Source organism: Lutjanus erythropterus, chromosome 14 (assembly GCF_056507025.1).
Source record: "Lutjanus erythropterus isolate fLutEry1 chromosome 14, fLutEry1.hap2, whole genome shotgun sequence".
NCBI classification, from domain to species: domain Eukaryota; kingdom Metazoa; phylum Chordata; class Actinopteri; order Lutjaniformes; family Lutjanidae; genus Lutjanus; species Lutjanus erythropterus.
Window position 1 is genome coordinate 25,491,213 of NC_139330.1, and position 21,690 is coordinate 25,512,902.

Sequence of the window (21,690 nt, forward strand, 5' to 3'; positions counted from 1 at the left end):
TTACACTTTTGTACATGTAAATATCTATCTGCACATGATCCTTTACATACAAACCCACACAACACATCAATGCCCACACACACACACACATACAGGTTGCATTAGCGACATTTTCACCATTGAACCAGGACAGAAACAAAACATTGGTGAACACTCCTTCAAGTCTGATGCATGTAATACTATTTTTCTCTGTGCATATTGAGTGTTAACTGTTGAAATTGAAAATATTGCATAGGCTATTGTTGGAATTTGAGCAATATAGAATTAGGGCTGTGACGATAACCACATTCTGGCAATACTGCAATACTGTGGTCATATGATGCCTACTGTGGTGTTGAACTTATTAATCGCCATCTCGAAGATTATTCCAGTGTGCAATGCGTTTGATATCAGCACACAGATGGATCAGCACTGTCACAAGCATGGATTTGTTGACACTCAACCCAAAGGCATCATGGGATTTCCAGTGAGTGACTAACAACATGGTAGCACTAAAAAAAAAAAAAGTTAAATTCTCACAGAAGATATTCAATGTTTGAATTATCATTATGGATTTATTTCACCACGTCTCCAAACAGACACTGCAGTTCAAGGCTCAGTTACCATGCTTCTGAAAGGGACAGGATCGCACAGGATCCCACACTGTAAAGGTACAATGTTAGCATTTGCATAAGCTTAATGTTAGCCCTTCATGCTCAGCTTACCTCGAAGCTAACGCCGTTGCTCTTCTTCTCTTTTTGTTTTGAGAAGCTGCAGTGTTTATTAACTGACACACTGTCACTGTACATTTACTGCCAGACTGACAACTTACTGCTAAGTTTAAATTTCTGCTCCGTTAGCAGCACCACTCTGCTGCTCACTCCGCCTCACTTGCATGCCACATACATTATACCCTGCCCTACTCCTTATAGCTGCTGCACTACATTTGTGACAGTATCCTCCAGTAAAGTCCAATAAAAAGTAACTATTAAGGCAGTCAAACAGTTAACTGCCACCTCACAGAAATATGTTGCTTTTTTACCGCAGTCAAAAGGAAATCCATACCGTCACAGCCCTATATAGAGCTCAGAAAAAACTTCAATTTTTCCTAAGTAGTACTAGTCCTAATTAGTGTCATTGAACTTCCCTGACAGTCCAGGACATACATTCAACAAAACAATCTTTCAGCTGGCAGGCTATAAACAAGCAAATGCTACAATAAATCAGTATTTAGTCCTGCATTCCACTGATGGAAACAGCAATGCAAGCTTAGTTTATGGTAAAAAAGTGTTGTAACAGTCACAGAAGACAGGCCAGTGAGGTCTGGGTTTGATGCCACAACACCTTATTAACCTTGTTGAAAAAACCCAACCACCAAAATATTTAAGTCCAAACCAACATCTAAGAAAGTATCACTGGAGGAGAAACAAGTTCTGCCATACAAAGTTTATTGATGCACCTTGTTTTATACTACTTGGAGACTCTAAAGTCTTAAGGAAAGTACCAACGTGACTAGGGAATGAGACATGAACAAGATGATAAAAAATATTCAACTACACGAGGATTAAAAATACTTCATTTTGTCTTTCTCCCGCTCTTTGTCTTTCACACACATAAACAAAAACACAAGCTGCCAGTCAGTGACACCCGACTGGTCCACAATGTTCCTCTGAGTTATTTCAGTCTTCAGGACAAAGGGTTTTACCTCTTACTGAAAGATGACCAAGTGTGTGTTGGAGTTTGTTTGAGTGTGTGTCTGTGTGCCTGTGTGTGTGTTTGAGTGTGTTTTGGCAGGATAATTAGACCTTGTGCTTTGCTCCCTGAGAGTTTTTTAACCACAGGGCTGAGCCATAATGAAGCTACACTGTCACGGACACTAGACTGACACACCACACACACATACACACACACACACACACACACACACACACACACACACACAGACCAGACACCACACTGAGCACGTTTGCAGATGTTTTAAAACAAACGCACACATTGTGTAAATGTTTAACTGGTGCACATAATCACGCACACATTGTGTAAATGTTTTACTGGATGAGTGTGTGTGTGTGTGTGTGTGTGTGTGTGTGTGTGTGTGTGTGTGTGTGTGCAATAAATGAAGACAAAGGAGAGTGAGCCAGTGAGAGACAGAGAAAGACTACAGAAAAACAAATAATTACTCTTCATTATATCGGTGTTATGCATCACTGTACATGTTTTCCTGGCAAATAATAAATCACCTCAATATGGTTTGTATGTAAAAGTGTTTTTTGAAAAGTGCTTTGCTAATTTCTCGGGCAATAAACTGAACTGAACCAAAAGAAAACACCTGTGTGCTAGTGTGTCACTCTCAGATGATGTGTCATTTTGAAGTCCTACAGCCGGAGGGGAATCAGCTTGGCCTTTTGGACGACACCTTCAGGCAAAGAAACTGAACAAAGCTCCTCTGTCAACAGTGACAACATGCTGGCAACTCAGTATTCAACAGTAATGTGATGACAAGTTGGTGTTAATGTGAGAACTTGCCAGACTACTATATGCCCCCACGCCTGTTATTCAGTTTTAAATTTGCCTTCGTCCAGCTGGGCTTAGATAATGATAAAATGATGCTCATGATGATGTTGAGAAGCTCAAGCTTCTTCTAGCTTTAGACCAGCAGTTACCAGCCTGGGACCTGGGACCCCCAAACAGTTGTGAGAGGTGTGAATGTCATTAGTTTGGCAGGTATTTGCTCATGAGCCAAAGTATCTGATAATTACATGTTCAATCAGATGGTGGCACTATACTGAAAGTAAATGGATTCATCCTGAGGGGAGCATGAATATCAGCACCAAATTTCACAGCAATCCATCCAATAACTGCTGTGAGATTTCACAGATAGATGCGTAATGAAAAGGTTGCTTCAGCTGGGAATCACTACTCCAGGTTTAGAACAGAGGGGGTAGCCACACCAGGTACCTGACTCACCCCAAATACATGCCTGTCTTGCCCAGCTGGACTTGAGCCAGATATGATTCATGATGATTCGCCTATCCTGTTGTGGGCCTCTTGATGACAGTGTGAAGTTCATGGCATTGTTGAGAACTCCTTGAAATTTCTTTTGGCTCAAAAACTTCCCCAAGTTCTCTCAAGATCTTTCAACTCTCAAATTCAAGTTGGGAAATGTAATCCTCCGATGTGTTTGGGGATTTGGGTTTCTGGTAGGGTCATTCTTCAAGGCAAAATGGTTTCAGATCAAAGACCAGACATGATGACTCAGAAAGACTCAGAATGATTGGTGTGAAAAGCTCAGAATTTTCCCTAAAGACAGTGACTCGCGCCTGGAGTCAGTCCTCAGTGTTGGTGTTGGCTGAATGCTTGGTGGTGGTGTGACCCCTGAAGTTTGGCCATGCACTATTTGAAAAAAAAGCACAGGATCATCAAACTGCAGAAACTGCATGCAGGTACCATAACCAACCAGTAGGAGTTTCCAGTAGGGTGACAAGGACGCACTGGTGGGATTGTCCAAGTGTTTTGGCTGTATTTCTTTAGCCGTCTGTTCATTTTGTGCAATCATGGTTCAGTTGCAGAGGATGTGCATGGCCCAGGACCAGAAAACTGCCTTTGCAGAGCCCAAAGGACAAAAACCCCAAAGGACTAAAAGACTATACCCACCTCAGCCACAGCCTGTTCACCCTGCTGCCGTCTGGCAAGAGATACAGAAGTATCCATTGCTGTACCACAAGACTGAAGAGCAGCTTCTTCACTCAGGCTGTGAGGCTCCTTAATTTATCCCCAGCACTCCTCCACATGAATTAGTTTGTTCTATATATTGTTTTGGTTATTTTTATCTCTTCAAGTCAATACATCTGCAATCTTAACAGAACAAACTGCAACAAACTGAATGTTCTGGATTATGTTTGTTTCAGCAACCAAAATAAATCTTATACTGATGATTAAGAATCTGATTCATATCTGAAAAACCTGAAAAACATCTTATGCTCCTGTGGTTATGAAATCATGTGTAACCATGCATGTGCACTTGTCCACAGCAACACCAACACCTGGCAAGAGAACAGGGAACAAGCCTCCACGTTCCTCTTTTCTCGGCCTCCTCACTGTTCACAAACACACGTTCATATTCTTTTTTGATAATTCTGCACCCAAGTTCACAGAGGGTTTGCCACTTAGACACATGCAAACATACACAGTTCTCTTCTTCTCTTTCTCTTTCTGTCTTTCTGGTATGACTTGGTGTTGAGTCACAGGCTTGATTCATCACATTCGAACATATTTCTCCAACCACCCCGTTTTACTCTGCAGCTTCAGCCACAGCTGTGAAGGCCAAACCAGCCTCGCCTTGCATGATTCTTGGCACGTTTACCTCAGCCCAGCGCATGGGATTTTTCATTTAGGGAATTAATTCATTGTCCCCGGTGTCAGTGCACTGCCATTACACTCCTGATTTTCCCAGACTCCTGTGCCTAACTTGGTGACATACTCAAGGAGCATGTTGACACTATATTTGATTGTTCAGGAGGCAGAGGAATGTAGTGATTAATCGAAACCAAAACGTGAAAGATGGTTGAGTAACCCATCTCTGTTAATGATGGGTTTTGAGAGCAAAGTGATGACTGCTGGAACCACAAGTGCACTCAAATAACATCCCTTAAGGGGTTTCATGGCTTTTTGGTTATGTGTGCGTGTGTGTTTGGGGGGGAAATGTAGAAGCAAGAAGGCAAGAGGGGTTAACCATCTTGTTGTTTGAGTCTCATTAACACCCAGAGGGTTAAACACAGTGGGAAAAGAACATTTTAGAATAATCAGACTGCTTGGCTGTGGAGTTATAGCTTTATAGCTGTTAAGCTTTTGACACTGAGGAAGCATTTTCAGCTCTTCACAGGGATGTAACAGTCCTGTCATGCTTGTTAGGACTTTTACTTTTTAATCTGCTTCTCTAATGAGATTAAAGTGAATTCAAACCAGCTCTGTTCTTTTTCCCCCTCTTCCTCTCTGACTTCCCAAAGCTCCAGTCAGCTCTTTGATAGTGGAGTAAATAAAACTGTGATGATGCAACATGCAGAAATGTTGCCAAGAAAACAGAAGCCAAGAGGAAATGAACTCTTATTGCAACTTTACAGCACACCCTGTCTGACTGACTGATGGGTAAATGGCACCATTCAGAGGATTTATATTCCCTGCAACAATATGATTATCTCTTCACTAAGGCAAGAGTCAGACTACTGCAACTGTAATTTCATATCATTATCAGAGCAGATTAACCAAGGTGGATTACACATCCATCTTTCATAATAGTCCTATCAAGTATTCTCTGCTCTTGTTAGTGCAGTATGATAGGAAGAAAATATGTGAGGCTGCCCTGTGCAATGCTTCTCTAAAGAAATAAAAGTCACATTTACGCATTTTATCTCTCCTTGAGGTCTAACAATATGATGAATGAATATCCCTTCTCACATTTGCAAATCCATGTATTTATCTTTTTTTAGATTGCACAGTGTTTACATCCATATTTGTCTTCTTTCCTGCATTTGCTGGCATATTGCCACACATTTATGTGCATTATCGCCACCAACTGTTGATATGTTGAACAGTGTGAAACCAGTGGCAGGAATGTGTATCATAATCATAAACAAAGTCTCATCAAAACGTTGCTCCATAGCACACTAGTGGTCAAAAACTCAACAGGGAACCTTTAAGTATAAAACTTTAAGGTACATTCCCATGTGGTACGACTCAACTCCCTCACTGTAGGCAGAGCTTATCGTCAAAGTGACACTATTCCAGCAGCTGGGAAACAGCACACTTACTGCTGGTTTGGTCTTGAGAAGCTGCAGCCTTTATTCACTGACAACTGTAGCCTATGCTATACATTTACTGCCAGACTGACGACTTCACTGCTGACCTTTTCATCTGTACTGTTGCATCCATGCATTGTTTTCTTGATATGTCTTAACTTCATTTACAGACCACAGTGTGGTTTTGCTGGCTGCCATTTTTAAGTGAAACTGAAGTTTGTACAGGACGTTCTGCGTCTGTGATCAATCACTGGTCTGCAGTGTTTTATCGTCTCAGCTAGCTTATTTTTGATGCACATAGGCTCACAAGTCATCTTCCATTTTTTGTAGCTAAAACTTGGTGGAAAAACAAACAGAGAGTTAGAAAAAAAAAAGAAAAAAAAAACTCCAAACGAATCCAAAGTCTTACGGGTGGCACTTCATATTGGGGCAGTGGCATTGTGTGTTACGACTACGATGGAGCTAATACAAAAAAAAGTACCAAGTACTATCTGTAATAGGAAGAAAGGGTAGCAGAAATTCAGTTTTACTATGTCTCCATCTTTTAATTGCTGCAAATAGAGTCTCTGGAAATTATTTGCATATACTGTTTAATTTATTAAACACAATTTTCAACTTATTTTTAGAGATGTTCAGACACCAATTCATCCCTCCCAATACTGATTCCAATACTTGAACTTTGCGTATCAGCCAATACAGCTAGGATGCTGGGATGCTGGGAAGTAGTGTTTCTGGTTTAAGAAATTACATGGCATCGGATTGGTCCATAGACTCACTTACCCACCTATAACAGCATTTTAGGCAGTATCTGAGGCATCTTCTGATACTGGTATCGATATGGGAACAACCCTATTTATTTTTGGCCATAACATCCAGTTATAATAATAATAATACACACAATTACATCTAATATTCATAAGGTAAATAATTTCCTGTTCCTAAAAAAAGCAGCATTCACAAACACTCCTGTGTGCATCAGTATCTCGGTCAGCCTGCCAAGAAATAATCAGCTAAACTGCTGCTACTGAGGCTGAGCAAATAAGCACCGCTTTTATAATGCGAGCAGTCATTGAGCTTCTCTGGGTCTCACCACATTTAAACACCCTAAGTTGTACCGCTAAGTTTTGTTTTTGTTTCTTTCCCACTGCTGGAAACTGGCTGAAGTCTTTGCAGAGGAGAATGAGGCAGCGTTTCCCCTCAACAAGTCCATCTTCTGCCCCTCCATTGTTGATGGTTTTTTTTTTTTATTTTTTGTTGATGTTTTTTTTATTTTTTGTATCATATGGCTGTTTTCTTGTTTTTTGTTCGGGTTTTTTTTTTAACAGCAGTGGTTACTGTGGCATTTGGATTTTCTGCAGCTTCAGGCTGTCTGCTTGGTTATTTTCTGATCAAGAGTCATTTCATTGTTCTCACCCCGAGCGCAGTGGAAATAACCAGCTGGTCACAGGCTCGCTCAGATCACCCACGGCGGCATTTTCGGGTCATGTTTGTCCCGACCTCCCACCACTCCTCTCTCTCTTCTTATTTCTTGTTCTAATGAGCATATTGCTCATTTTAAACAGCGTCCTGCTTCACATTCACGCGGTTAAACAGCTGCTGTTTTTCCTTGATTTGATTTCTGTGTGCAGATTGCTGTGATCTGATAAACACTGACTAACCAACTGTGGCAAACAGTGATAATGATAATGAACCATGTTGATATAAATCATTGACCAAAAAGAGATTTTACATATAGCATTCACAGTCACATCAAGACAAGGGAGGGACTTCTGACAAGACACCTTAACAAAGATAATGTTCCCCAACAATAACAAAAAAGGAATAAAACAAAAAACAAAACAGATTTGATAAAAGTAATTTACATCTGTTAGCTAACCACAACCCTCCCCTGTCAGCCATTCAGCAGCTCTACTGCAGCTGTTGAGCATTCAGCACTTTGCTCAAGAGCTCCATAAATGTGGTCGCTGGTGGTTACCCTCCATACCCAGATCCCCTTCTTCCACACACGCACAAATACACATGTAAAAACAGTATCTGTGGTCACTGACCCTTAAGAGAAGCAGTCTATTGAAGTCATCTCCAATGCGTCGGAGCTCTCGTCCGATTGCCTGCATGTCCCCTGCTGCGTTTTGTGGCCGCATGCTAGAGGGGCTGGGAGAGGGTCCTGAAACAGAGTAGAAAATATGCAGAATTTGCTAATACAGTACAGTTTTACAATCACTTTAAAGCCCCTCCACTGACTCAAAATGCATGTTGAAGTAATAATATTTTGACAATGCTTAATTTGTGAGAAGCAACAGGAGTCTGCAGCTTTATTTGTGGTCGGAGGTTTAGTCATGAAAACATTGTGAAACTTCAGCACCAAGATACTTGAAAGATGACTGGTAACATTAACAGAAACCAGAGCTGTACTACACTCTGTGAATGTCAGTGCTGGGGTGACAACGTAATCGACGTCATCAATTATGGAGACATGTTGATTTACAGTGAACTGGCGTGCCTGGTCAAAGCAGGATTCACCTGGAGAACAAGCTGCAGCAAACAAACCTCACCTGCGATCGTCTAAAAAATGTGGGAATATTGTAGACAGAGACACAACAGCGTACTTCTTTGTAAGCTCCACAAATTGGAAATGTCTTATCACAGCAGTACAACTGCTCAGCACAAGCACTTGAAGTGACAGCACCAGAGTGCTTTGTTCAGCAGCAAAGCACTCTGACTTTTAGTCAGCACCCGAGCATGACATATTTTGATTATCAACAGGCAGAACGTCCTTCTGTCAGTAGAAGTGACTTAAAACTGATTTTCTAAATATGTCTTCATCCCTCCCGTATTTAAAGTTTACCCCATGCATCACCTAATTAATTTCATTTGGCTGTTTTATGATTTATGTTTACTTTAACGGCCATGCATAAGAGAATAAATGGCTAAAAATAGCAGTATAGTCTGGTGTTACAGTATGTGACTGTTGTCTGCAAATCTTAACAGCATATGACTCCAGTGAGGACACAAATCCATGTCATAACTACTTTAAGTTTTAAGTCAAGTACTTAAGTAAAAATATAGATTTCACAGTTTAATGAAAGGATTAACACAATGATTAAATTAATATGTGTCACCACAATCCTTTTGAATTTGAGATCCGGGATTTTTTCTGATCAAGCATCTGACAAATAGATTGGACATTAGACTCATTTTAAAATATGTCTCTATTACAATTATTCACAATGAGCATCACCAGACCTGCAGTTCAGACTGTGGCTACTACACCAAAATCACCAAACATCCTCATTAAGTTCCTGTGAGCTTGACAGATTGATCATTTTGAATCTCACAACACTTTAATGAACACGTGATGTGTAGGTCCAGCTTTGCTGCCAACACATGAATACTGCGTAAAGGTTACACAAAGGCATTTTCTGATCACCAGTAAAATCCTATCCCCAGCAACACTTTGAGGAAATGAAATAACAAACAGACAAAACAAAAAAGCTCCCAGACAAGCAGAGTGTCGTACAGAGTGTGGGTGGCTCACAGTATCAGAACAGAGATTTTTTTTTAGTTTTGACATTTGATGTTATAAAAGACACGCTCACAATGCTACACCAAAAACACACAGATGTACTGCAGAGTATTCAAGCAGGTGACATTAAAAAAAACAACAAAAGACACAGAAAGCCTTATAGTTTTATATGTTTACTTCAACAAATTATTATTTTTTAGATAGAGGAGTCATCAGAAAATGTAGTGAATTTTCATGTGAAAGAAAATAACAAATGTATGTGTCTCTCACTGGCAACATGACAGATATAGACAAATACCCCTCTACCAGCTGACCGGGTGAGCGGACATACGCATATGCTTGTGTGTTTTTGTGGTTAATCTATTACATTTTCAGTCTGCTATAATATGACTATGAAAGGCTCTGACCTCTTACCGATCTCCACTTATGACTCATGAACGCTGTTACGAAACCCAGACTTAATATTTCTCACATCCTCCAATATTGAAGAGACCAACACAGCTGATTATACCAATAACATCCACAAGAGTGTTTATGATGGGAAATATGAGCATGACAGCCGTGTATCCCATGACTACACAAAACACTATGAGCTATGTTCGAGCACTGGAAACAGACAGCAAGTGTTTTCTCTACTGCATTTCCCAGCGATCAAAAGTAAACTGTCCAATTATTGTTCGTCCGAGGTCACAAATTAGCATGTAGGCCTAAAGACAGGCTGGTGTCATTTGAACACTGGAGGCGCAAAATCATAGAACAAAGGTGGCTGAAAATGATATGTACACAGAGAAAGACGTCAGATGAGGTTTCCTGACCAACACTGAATATTTTAGGCTGATATCAATGTAACACATAATATAAATGTACAATCTTGATGTACATTTTACAGATGAAAAATTGACTAGTCAGTGCTAACTGATGAACTCTGTACTGGTGACACATATATTACACATTATCACACATAAATTACACTGATCCAGAATAAGCTAATATCAGCCGTTATACTGGAATAGCTGTAGTTTTTATGATAAATTAGCTCTGTATCACCCATCACACTTTCAGGAATTGATTTGCTTAAATTAAATGGAAACACTTTATTTGAGAGGTGTGTATAAGACTGTCATTACACTGTCATAACCATGTCATGACATCTGACACCTGTCAGTTATGTCATATTTGATGCAAGGTTGACATTGTTGAAGACCTCTTTGTTATGACAAATCGACATGTTCAAACTTAAAGAAACTGTTTATTTTAAAGTTTTAACATGACATCATGCGATTATGTGTGATTGGTTCTGACACCGGTCAACAAAAAGACATTTACAGGTTGTGTTATCTTGGTTAATGTCAAGTTGTCAAAACAAAGACATCTCGAACAATGTCAACTTTGTATTAAAACTGGCATAATTGTCTGAATGACATTTAATGACTACAGTCATAAACACTCATAAAGACTCCATGTTCATAACAGGTGTCATGACATTGTTATGACAGTGTAATGATCGTCTTATACGCATCTCTTCAAATAAATTGTTACCAATTAAATCAAATTGGGTATTTCTGATTGTTGAAATGAATTTGTGAAATAAAACTGAAGATTTATGTAACATGTGACATGTTCATATTCATGCAATTTTCATAGAACTAGCAGTCTCTGAAAGTTCTTTATATGGCTCATAATGTATAGTTTACTAACAGCCACATCTTAGATCACTGATTTTTCTTTGCAACAGTTAACCAGAACGTCTTGATTTACCCAGAATTACTAACAATTATAAGTCATCTCCATGCAGCCTATGAACTTAGATTTCTGCCTTACGTTTATTTCTTGGATCAAGTCTTTGTGCAACCAGCCCCAAGGTTTTGCTATAATTAAACTGTGTGAATACAAATAAAGCAAAAACAAAAGTACATAAAAGCTGGCTGTTTGACTTTGCGTGAAGAAACATGACTGTTTGGTGCGATCCTCCTGATGCCGGAGGAGGAAGTGTTGTGATAGGACAGCTGTAATCACCCTGTCAGGGAGCGACAACAACAAGATGATAAACTGATCCTCCTCAAGCTCCAGCACTCTATCTCGCTCTCTAACACACCGTCAGACGTCTTGATAAGTGAGACTTTTTTTTTTGCATTAGGGACAATGTAAGATATTTTGTATGAGTGTGTGTTTATCTCCTATCTGTCCTATCTGATGGACGTAGCCAACTGAATGAGAAGTGAAGGGTTTCTGTCTGCAGCTTACAAAAGACCTGCATGCCTATTTTGACTGCTACGCACAAACACGCACGCACACGCACACACACACACTAAGGCCTATTTTGATTGCTGTACTTAATGAATGACACACACACACACATGCTGCTCTGTTTTGACTGGTATCTTGTCTGTCTGCCTGCAGTTAAAGAGAATAACAGAGACACAAGGCAATCAGTGAAGCTAATCACTGCTATTATAAAATGTAGTCATACATACAGAGGTTACAGTACGCTGAGGCTTACTGAAGTTTTATTTCAGCCTCCGGAGGTTACTATTTTACTTACAAAACACCACTATCTTCATTAAAAAAAAACAAATACAAAGATATGATGTGCATGGGGTTCTATCTGGGGTTTGTTTGCTAGAGTTGTCATCCACTATGAGGGGATTTACTCTGTTAGCTGTTTGTTTTTTTTCTTTTCTGTGCCAAATCTCAGCCTCATGTCACAGTTTTGTTTGCTGCCAAGCAACAGGGTAGAGAACTTTAGCCGACAGCATCGCAGCTAAAAACATGTGTGTCTTGCTTGACTGTGTTTGTATCTAAATGAACAGCAGTGATAAGAACAGGATCACAGAAGTGAGAAAAGTGATCAATGTCCAACAAACATATGATGACAACTGCATTTTCAGTTTGAGATGATGGCACGCTTATAAAACAATGTTGGACTTGAGCACTGGGACTCATCTGTCACGCAGATAATCTAATCTAGTTTCTATTTGCACCCGGGTGAGAATAGTCACCCATTCTATGTCAAATAGTTTTTTGTATTATTTGCAGTTTTCAGTCACAGTTTGGCGAGGTTTAGACAACAAAACTACTTCAGGTTTAGGAAAAGGTCATGCGGGTATAAATAGCCACACTGGTTATTCCACCCCAGGTGCAAATAGTATGGTTGCTATGGATATCCAGGTGCTAATAGTATCAGCAGTAATGTAAACTCAAAAAGGTGGCAATGAGTGAACGATAGGACTTTCACTGATTACAGTTCAACAAATGTTGACAAGGATGAAGAATGCATAGACTTAATGTGTGATTCTGCTCTGCTGATGTATCATTTTGTGTTTTCCATGTTTCCCCAGAATACACAGCAACAGGCAACCAAATTAAATGCACCAATACTATGAATAGAATTACATATTTTTCTGGGTTTGAATATCATTGGAAACATTTGGGATAATCCAAGAACACAACAAAGTTGTTTTTAGACATTTTAATGTAGTGTTATTAAGTATAGCTGCAATATTGCTCAGTTTGTGAGGACAGATTCATTCATGTTTTTGAAATACTAGTGATTGTGAAGTGATTGATGACTTTGGCAAAGCATCAAATGTCAACTCATTAAAACATTAACAAGAAGATCTTTCTGATAACTGTTTAGCGTGGCAGTAAAGAAAATGTCAAAGCAAAGCCCTCACTCTCACTAAAGGGTTGCTGCATCGATCCTTCTACGTTAATAGGACACGCGCACATACAAACACTGGGCGTGGTTGGTTTAGTCAGATGTCAGGACAGTTCTTCCCTCTGGTAAATCTGACTAAGCAGGACTCAATGAAAACAGTGAATCCAAGGCAGCAATCCAACATCAGCAACGCTACCAAAGCCTGCTGAGACGTCTGAGTCTAACTCATTCACAAAGTGAGTGATACCAAACACACAAAACAAAAGAAATACAGCTGTCATTATACAGTATCACAAAGTGCCATTATGTGTTTCTTTGTGTCCAAAAGAACAAATGCCTTCAAACTGGGAAGTAAAGATGATAATGACTTATTTTAAGGGGTTAGTTTGTGATTAGGATTTGGATGCTGGATATTATGAATATCTCTTGTTGCTGTTAATGTTAGGGATATACAGGTTTTGGTCAAGGCTTTCCTTGTTAGCAACACTTTACTTGAAGGGGTGTGCATAAGACTGTCAGTACACTGTCATAACCATGTCATGATAAATGTCATCAACATTAAGGAGTCTGAGTATTTATGACTGTTGTAATAATGTGTAATTTGGTCACATTTGTCATTGTTATCCTCATAACAAGTTCAAAACCATATCTTCAGCTGTCCTATCAATTAAAGGTATAAAAAGCCCACCCCCCTGTAAACTGTACCACTTTACTTGTGGTCAAGGAAAGTATTCATGACACACTTACAAAGGTCTCATGACAGCCAGTGTCAAAACCAACCACATAAGACAGGATAATGTGATGTTAAACCATAAAGCTTAACAATTTCAGTTTCACATTTCAGTTTCAGTTTGATAATGTCAAATTGTCACGACAAAGACATTGCACACAATGTCAACTTTGCATCAAAAATTACATAACTAACTGAATGATACTTAATGACAACAGTCATAACGTTCATAAAGACTCCTTCATGTCCATGGCAGGTGTCATGTATGACAATCTTGTGCACACCCCATCAAATAAAGTGTTACTCACTTGTTTTATGGTGAAGTGAAGCCGACACTTCTTCTTTATTCCTATTACATACATGTACAGTATGTTGAACATTTCTTTTGTTCAAATAAGGGTTTTGGATGTGTTTTGCACATGGAAGTTACTCAGCAGGAAGAAGAGTAGTACTATGTTGGAATGAAAACAGGAATCAGCAGAAATGGGTTTGGCTGCACTAAGGAGTCATGTTAATGTGTTTTGGATCTTCATGTTTCAGCCTGTGAAGTAGTCAGATTTCCCTCTGAGGGTGAATGGCGCGAGCCGTGCTTCGTATTAGTCAATAAACCAGAATGTGAAAACAAAGACGAGACTAGAGATTTACTCATCTGAGAGAGCAGTGAAATACTACAGAGGAGTGGAAAAAAAGCTCTCTTCCCTCATGAGTAAGATCTAGTGAAAGGGGAGTGCGAAAACATCCTGAGTATGTTTTTGTTCAACTTTTTACTATCATTGTTAACATTCAACACCACCGCCCGCCCAAAGCCCCAAATCTTTGATAAAGGAAGCTTCGGGGAGCTTGTGCTGGGCTCATATCTGGTTTCATATTTTGCTTAACACCCACACAGCAGCAGCAGCAGCAGCGAAATTTCACGGTGAAAACAGCCAGAGCTGCATTTATTGGCTGATGATTCAGGTCAGAAACTTTGACACACAGAGGGTACTGATTTTTTAGATAGTATCAGGGTCTACATTCATTTATTTAGACACTTGGGTAACTACACTTACACCTTTTATACACTGATTTTTGAGGATATCAGAGGTGACTGACAGAAGAGCTGCAATGATTAGTTGATTAATTAACTATTAAATTAATCACCAACTATTTTTACAGTGATTTTTTAAAGAAAAAAAATGTCTATATTCTCCTCTCAGCCTCTCAAGTGGGACTATTTTCTGGGTTCTTTTGTCCTCTGTGACAGTTAACTGAATATTCTGGGCTGTAAACATTTATTTGTCCCTTAACACTTTGTAAGAGGACTTTATAATGAGAAACCTCAACCTATTCTACCTGCGTGCACCCATTGTTGGCGATTAATAATCGGTTATTAATGCAAAATGCCTGCTCACCGTGCTGCTGGTGCGTCCCCGGTCCTCCGCCGTGCGCCCCAGCCATGCGGTACAGGGCGTGCTGCATCACCTGGCCGGTGGGGCTCGGAGTCTGCGTGGCGCTGTCAGCCATCAGTGGCCTCGGGGACAGCGGGGAGCTCGGCAGCGAGTCGCCGTCGGAGGAGAAATATCCACTGGAGGCGCGGCGGGGGAATATCGACCTAGTCTGAAACACGCCGAGGCTGTCGTGAGGGGAGGTGGGTTTGGGTCTGCAACAGGACGACGAGTCCGGCTCTCCTCCTCCTCCGATGGAGCTGCGGTGGCCAGAACTCCGCTCGCCGCTGTTGTCTGAACGGGAGCTTTGCGCTGAGGCTCCAGTGGCACCGTCGGGTGGTGGATCTCCTCCACTCCCCTGCGCTGCCGTTACTGCGGTCGAGCCATCGGACCGGTTTGGTGGTCTGTTGGATGAACAGAGCGGCGCCGTCAGCCTGGGTTTTCATCACTGTGGACAGACAGCCTACAGCCTCTCTGCTGCATCTGGAGCTGCAGCTGGACACGGAGCAGCGCGCTGCTGCGTCAGGACTAGACCTCGTAGATCCAGATTTTTCCTTTATTACCGCGAGATTTATGTTATTTAAATCTGTTTAATTTCAAAGGCAAGCGCACTTTTTAATAAATGCGAACGTACCAACTATAAACTGGTCAATAGGTCTGTCTTTTATGAAATGTTGCCTCATTCTTTTCTAGCTCACGTTCCACTGTACCCAGATACCCAAAGGAGCTTTTGGAGTTGTGTAACGAGTGTTTGACTAGTTTATATGCACTGGATACGTTCGTGTTAAGGCGGCAGCTCAGGTTTCCTGCCCAAACAGGGCGTCCGGTGCGTATCCATTGTTAGAAGTTGCTGATTGCGGCAGATCTTTGTTTCACTTGTGGGGAGAAATGGCCAGGCATGAAGGAAGCGGCTGGAGTAACTTAAGCTGCGTCACATATGAAACATGAAAGAAATCCGTTTCAGCGAACCTGAGTCAGACTGGAAATCTAATTTTCCAGTAACTCATTTAAAACAATATTTCAGTTTGCTCGGACTTTCCTGCTTATTGACAGCTCATAAAAAATGTATCAGATCAGGGTAAATTATGAACTTACATTCACTTTATTTAAATCAAAAGGACTTGCATTGAGAACAAATAATCGTACGCTTTTGTCATCTTGAATGTTAATCACAAAACTTCTCAACGTGATATTCTTTAAAAAAAAAAAAAAAAGGGGACTCGTCAAAATGATATTTTGTCGCAGCGCTTCCTGTTTGTCCAGACTAAACTACAGCTTCCTAAACGCACAGATTCCCAGCGGTAATGACCTACTTCTGCGCCAAACTGACCTAAAATTATAACCAACTGCTTTTCGCACCGAGGCTTCATGCAGCAAGAAAACACTTGAAAACTTTTTGCGTTTTACGCATTCTTTACGCACGGAGAAACAGCGACAACAACAGCGCTATAACTGGACGCGACGTCTGTCCTCCAGCCACATGAAAATTCAAACTTTCCCTGTGGGTTTCTGTGGAGATCCGAGCGCGACTGTGAGAGATATTAAGCGTGTCAGTCGGCATGTAGACAAATGGCACCAAAAAGTACCGGCGGCCAACTCGCCGAGAGGGAAAAGCGTACAGAGGGAAGAAAAGGAAACCCGCAACGCTACTGGTACCGGAAAACTGAGCAAACAAGGCATTTGATCAGGTACCACGGTGCTAAATGTTTAACGAGATCCCTTCAGCGGTGCGTCTGCACCGTCACTGTGTGAGCATGAAGAGGCAGACTGTAGTTTCAGTGTGTCCGTGGGCGACAGATACAAAGGTTGATTCTCCCCAGAAAAGATAAATTTCAGATGACACGATAGGGTTTCACTTTACTATTAAAACACACATATTGACATATGTGAGAAGCTGTCACATGGAGTATGTGTCTCTTGGATCATTGTGTCTATATTTAAGCTTGTACCTCCAAAGTGCTGTGGTGTATGTGCGCCTCCCAGAGGAAGCCCGCACATCTACGTTTCCCACACTGACTAAGACGAAGGATACAGTCTGTTAATCGCCTATTATCACAAGTGCTAATACAAAAAAAGCTAAAGTTAAACAAGCCTGACTGTCTGGGTCTTAAAAATATCACTTAAACTCACTACCTGGCATGGAGTGGTAAATTAAACGGCGGCTGAACTCTGTGACCTTGATCACAACAACAAAAACAAAAAAAAAATCTGCTCTTCCATTAGAAGGAAAACATCATTTTGTCCTTTAAGTGTACTTGGAAATATGTGTAGTGATCAATATCTGCCTAAAAACTGCACACACTCTATTCAGAAAATAAAATGCTGTTTATTCTCTGCATCCTTGAAGACAAAGCGACACCATAGTTTGACATTTAGACAAAATGCAGCCTTCATCCCGGATGAAATGCCGTTTGCACTCAACTAATGAGTTATGGGGCTAATAAAGGGAACTGAAGCCGGTGCGCTGCGTCGCCAAACATACCGGCAAAGTCAGAGGATGGCTGCAAAACGCACTAATACTGCTAAAGCCTTCTCAATATAATACAAGCAACATCCATAAAGTAGTAAAGGGTTGCTTTAAACTGCGACTGGATTATTACATTAATAATATTTGAAAAAAAAGCGGGGTTAAGTCAGTAAAATTCGGCTTAAGTCACTTTTTACGCATGGCACAAGATTACAGAAATATTCAACAATGTAAAAGCAAAGTTATTATTAATTTCCTGTATTTAAAAAAATAAGTAGGGATAACTGCGACGTGACAGCTGACGTGCCGGTAGACACCGAGGAAAATCGGATTTTTGTAAAATAAAGCAAAAATAATATTAATAATTATAAAATAAGATAACAACACACACCTCTGCTCCCTCTATTCCAACTCACCTGGACGGATGATGCATGTCAGTGGCGGGACATCACCGCTGGCTCCGAAAATAACACGATGTCAAGTCGGCTGTAATGTCTAAATAATAAACTCAAATCCAACTAGGATCCACCGGTCCACAGTGAGCAAGACAAACTTCTAAAAGGAGAAATAAAAGATCAAAAGTGGATTAAATCCCAAAGTTTTAATGAAGTTTTCCGAGAGGAATGGTTGAATAATCCGCCTCGTCCGGGTGGAAAGCAGCAGAGGAGGTAAACAAAGTCCAGCCAGAAACTGCGCTTTTGTGTGTGTGCACAGAGGGTTTCCTTCCTCTCCCTCTGTCTGTTTCTACACTACAGAATGTACTGTCTATGCCCAGCCTGATATCAGCGCTCCTCCCCTGTACCCTGCACGATCCACCTCTTATGGGTGGGGTTTCTCTCTCAGTTCTTTTCCCTTCTCTCTGTCTCCCCCTGCCTCTCACACGAGCCTCTACGGCCATTTAATTCTGCAGTGTCTGCAGACCCAAGAATAACAGTGACAGAGAAAAAAGTTGCGATAACAACTACAGAAAATATTTGATTAAGAATATAAAAGCTGTTAGACTCATTCTGTCTCTCATTATGACTGATCCACTACTTTATCTGTGTGTCTATGGCTGTTTCAGTCTCAGACTATATACTAGTCTCTATCAGCTTGATTACTTTTATTGTTGGAGTTCCAAACTAATTTATTTTCATTGCTGATCTTTAGTTTCTTTGCCTCTTAAGTCTGTTGTCCTATTGCATCTCTCTATATCACTATTTTTAAGAAATGGTCACAACTAAGTATCCATAAACATTTGTAAAAGCCATTTGCTTTCTACTTGTCTCTGTCCAAAGTTGCAGGTGTTTACATGAAGTAAACATCCTAGATTCAATTATGTGCACATTAAGTGCACATATCTATCAAATAAAATTAAATTTCTTAAGTTGCAGGTTAGTTTAAGATTCAAGTATTCAAATCCACAGTTTCATGTAATAACTTTTCAAAATGACAAGTTGTCTGATGAGTCAAAACAACTCAGAAGTTCACAAAACTGACATAAACGCCATCATAAAGTGAACAATCACACTAACTACAAATTCCAACCAGTGTTTTCCCTCATGCACAGTCTGAAAGCAGAATGTGCACTTGGTATTGAAACATTAACAATTTGGATGAAACTGACGCCTACACTTGTACTATGATTGCTGGCATGAAAGTAGAACACAGTATGACCTGCTATCACTATTATGAATCATCCTAAAAGCTCTTCTGATGCCATATTTATGTTTCTGCAGACAGCCATACATATGTTTCTGAAAAATGGAGGGAACAGAGTGAACAGTGTTTTTCCACTATGGATATGCAGTTATGCAAGTGTACATCAAAAGTCATGACTGAACACCTTAAATATAATTCTGGTCAAACGTTTGATAGCTCTTGATAGCTCTTACACCTCAATTAAATGTCCAGTGTGTAAGATCTATTGGGATTTATTGGCAGAATAAAGCAGAAATGGAATATAGTACCAATAATTATGTTCATTCATCAGTGTATAATCATAAGATAAAAGTCGCTGTGTTTTTGTTCCCTTAGAATGAGCCCTTTATATCAGAGGATGTGGGTCCTCTTAACTGGACTTTGTCATGTTGTATGTTTCTACAGTAGCCCAGAACAGACAAACCAAGTAGTGGCTTTACAAAGGGCATGTCACGTTTTTGGGGGGAATTTCATGGCCACTTATCTCAGATAAGATTATGTCTTTGGCTTCATCAACCAATGACAATAATTGTATGTAAGAACACACAATCTCTTCAGTTCTACCTATTCCTCGACTATGTAATATAAGGACAGACTGTAAATTTATACGTTTTTATGAATTTTAAAGCATTGTTAATGAATATTACACTTACAGGATGTCATTACAGCAGTTACACAAGTCTCACATCCTGTTGTGACAAAATAACTCCAAAACTGGGCGAGGATAGAGCAACATGCCACAACATTCATCAAAAACTCAGGAAAACCTCAATCTTCAAATTCCTGTTGAATCAGTAAATGATGACAGGAGTGAAGTTCGGCGCAGCAGAGTTTGTTTATTGTGTCTTTCAGCAAAACACCAACAAACCTTAGGCGATCCCGGGATCAGAGTGAAGAGAAACACTCCTCTCACCTCTTTATATACTGTCGGTAGACTCTGGAGAGTCTCCCTCCTACTTTTGGCATTTCAACTCATGTTCAAATCTATTGGTGTGAACTTTCAGGCTCTTGTCACACAGGCCATTTCTAGTTATGTCTGCTTCCCTTAGGTCTGACCTCATTGACCCCGTGGATATTTTTTAAAACAGCAGGTACATGACATCACACAATGTAATGCACACTCATAGATGACAGCGAACCTGTATTAGATTGTATTTGGATGTGTCAGCAGCTCTGTGCACGATCATGACGTAATATTATTCATTGTATCATTTCTATCAGTTCAACTGGCCTTGACTGGCCTCAGCTCAGGGAGCACATGCCATGTGGCTGAAGAGACACACTGAAGGCCTCTGTCAGGACTTTCTACGTGGTTAGAGAAGTTCTCATACACGCACAGAAAAGCTGCTGCCACCTCCACACAGGATAATATACAACACTGTAAGTAGCACCGGCTCTGTGTTGCTGAGGCCAAACAGGCTGCGCCTCGGAGCAGCGGGAAGATCTGATCTACACAACTCTAACAGCTGCAGGGCAGAGGAGCAGGAGAGAAGTCACACACACACACACACACAAATCGATACAGACAGACAAAAGAGCGAGACAATCAATATCATTTACATGTGATCAATAATGATTAATTCCTCAGAGTGTGGGAAAATGTTTGTGAATGACTGTAAATATCTGCCTCTGTTAATATTAACTTGTGTTGTCTTTCGTCGCTTCTGCTTTGATCTTTTTCTTTGTACAACATGCAGTTTGGAGCTCTGTTCAGTGTGACGATGATGAGGATGATAGTAGTGGAAGAGCAGATAAAGACAACATTTAATCCAGCCCTCACATGTGTGATCTTGTGTTTTAGGTTTCTGAAAGATTACAAAAAAAGATGCCACTATCCAAACTTGAATGAATATCACTATTCTTAGAGCCCCAAGCGCACTACAAGCACATGGAGAGAAGTGCAAAGCTTGACAGGCCTGCGGTGCTCAGTCACAGGTTGCTGATCTATGATTGGACAGTTGCTGTTTTGAGGAGGTGCTTAGTGACAGGTTAATTAACAGTTAGCTATTAGAGGAAGTGTAACATTTTGCCATTGATGGAGAGTCCTAGTCCAGGTTACTGAGACGCATGGTTTGTGACTTTTGGTCATGGCCTTTGTCACGTTATCGCTCCCGTCGACTACCACTTGCGCTGAGTTTACAGAGAGAACGAGATAAGACAGAGAAGGGATTTCTGCATGGATGATTTTATACAAGTACATTTAAATGTTTCCCGCTCTATAATGACATTTGTGGTTGCCAGTGCTCTCCTCTGCGAATTTGCTTAAACAGGAAAATCATTGTTGAAGCCTTACACTGCTGGAACATTGAAACCTAGCAGAGTTTTATGGCATCATTCAGCAGCACTGAGGGAACTTAAGGGTAATTACAGATTACTGAGTTGAGAAGATGCCATTAAATGCAATAGAGCATAAAGAGCTATAAATTAGACTCTA

General features: G+C 40.4%; 1 protein-coding gene across 2 annotated transcripts in view; it reads right to left on the minus strand.

The window, feature by feature from the left end:
* The window catches only part of bcl2l11 (BCL2 like 11), a 30,338-nt gene extending 12,023 nt beyond the window's left edge, over nt 1-18,315 (minus strand). Inside the window, exons 1-4 of one of the 2 annotated variants that reach the window (XM_084736546.1) lie at nt 16,495-16,535; nt 16,423-16,434; nt 15,077-15,513; nt 7,823-7,938 (exon numbers count right to left, since the gene is read on the minus strand). In XM_084736546.1, coding sequence (XP_084592672.1) covers nt 7,823-7,938; nt 15,077-15,513; nt 16,423-16,434; nt 16,495-16,520 — 591 coding nt within the window. In that variant the 5' untranslated portion in view covers nt 16,521-16,535. Of the gene's footprint in view, nt 1-7,822; nt 7,939-15,076; nt 15,514-16,422; nt 16,435-16,494; nt 16,536-17,992 lie in introns of those variants that run through there. The other variant, XM_084736545.1, reaches the window with a different exon arrangement.
* Between the last annotated feature and the right edge of the window lie 3,375 nt (nt 18,316-21,690).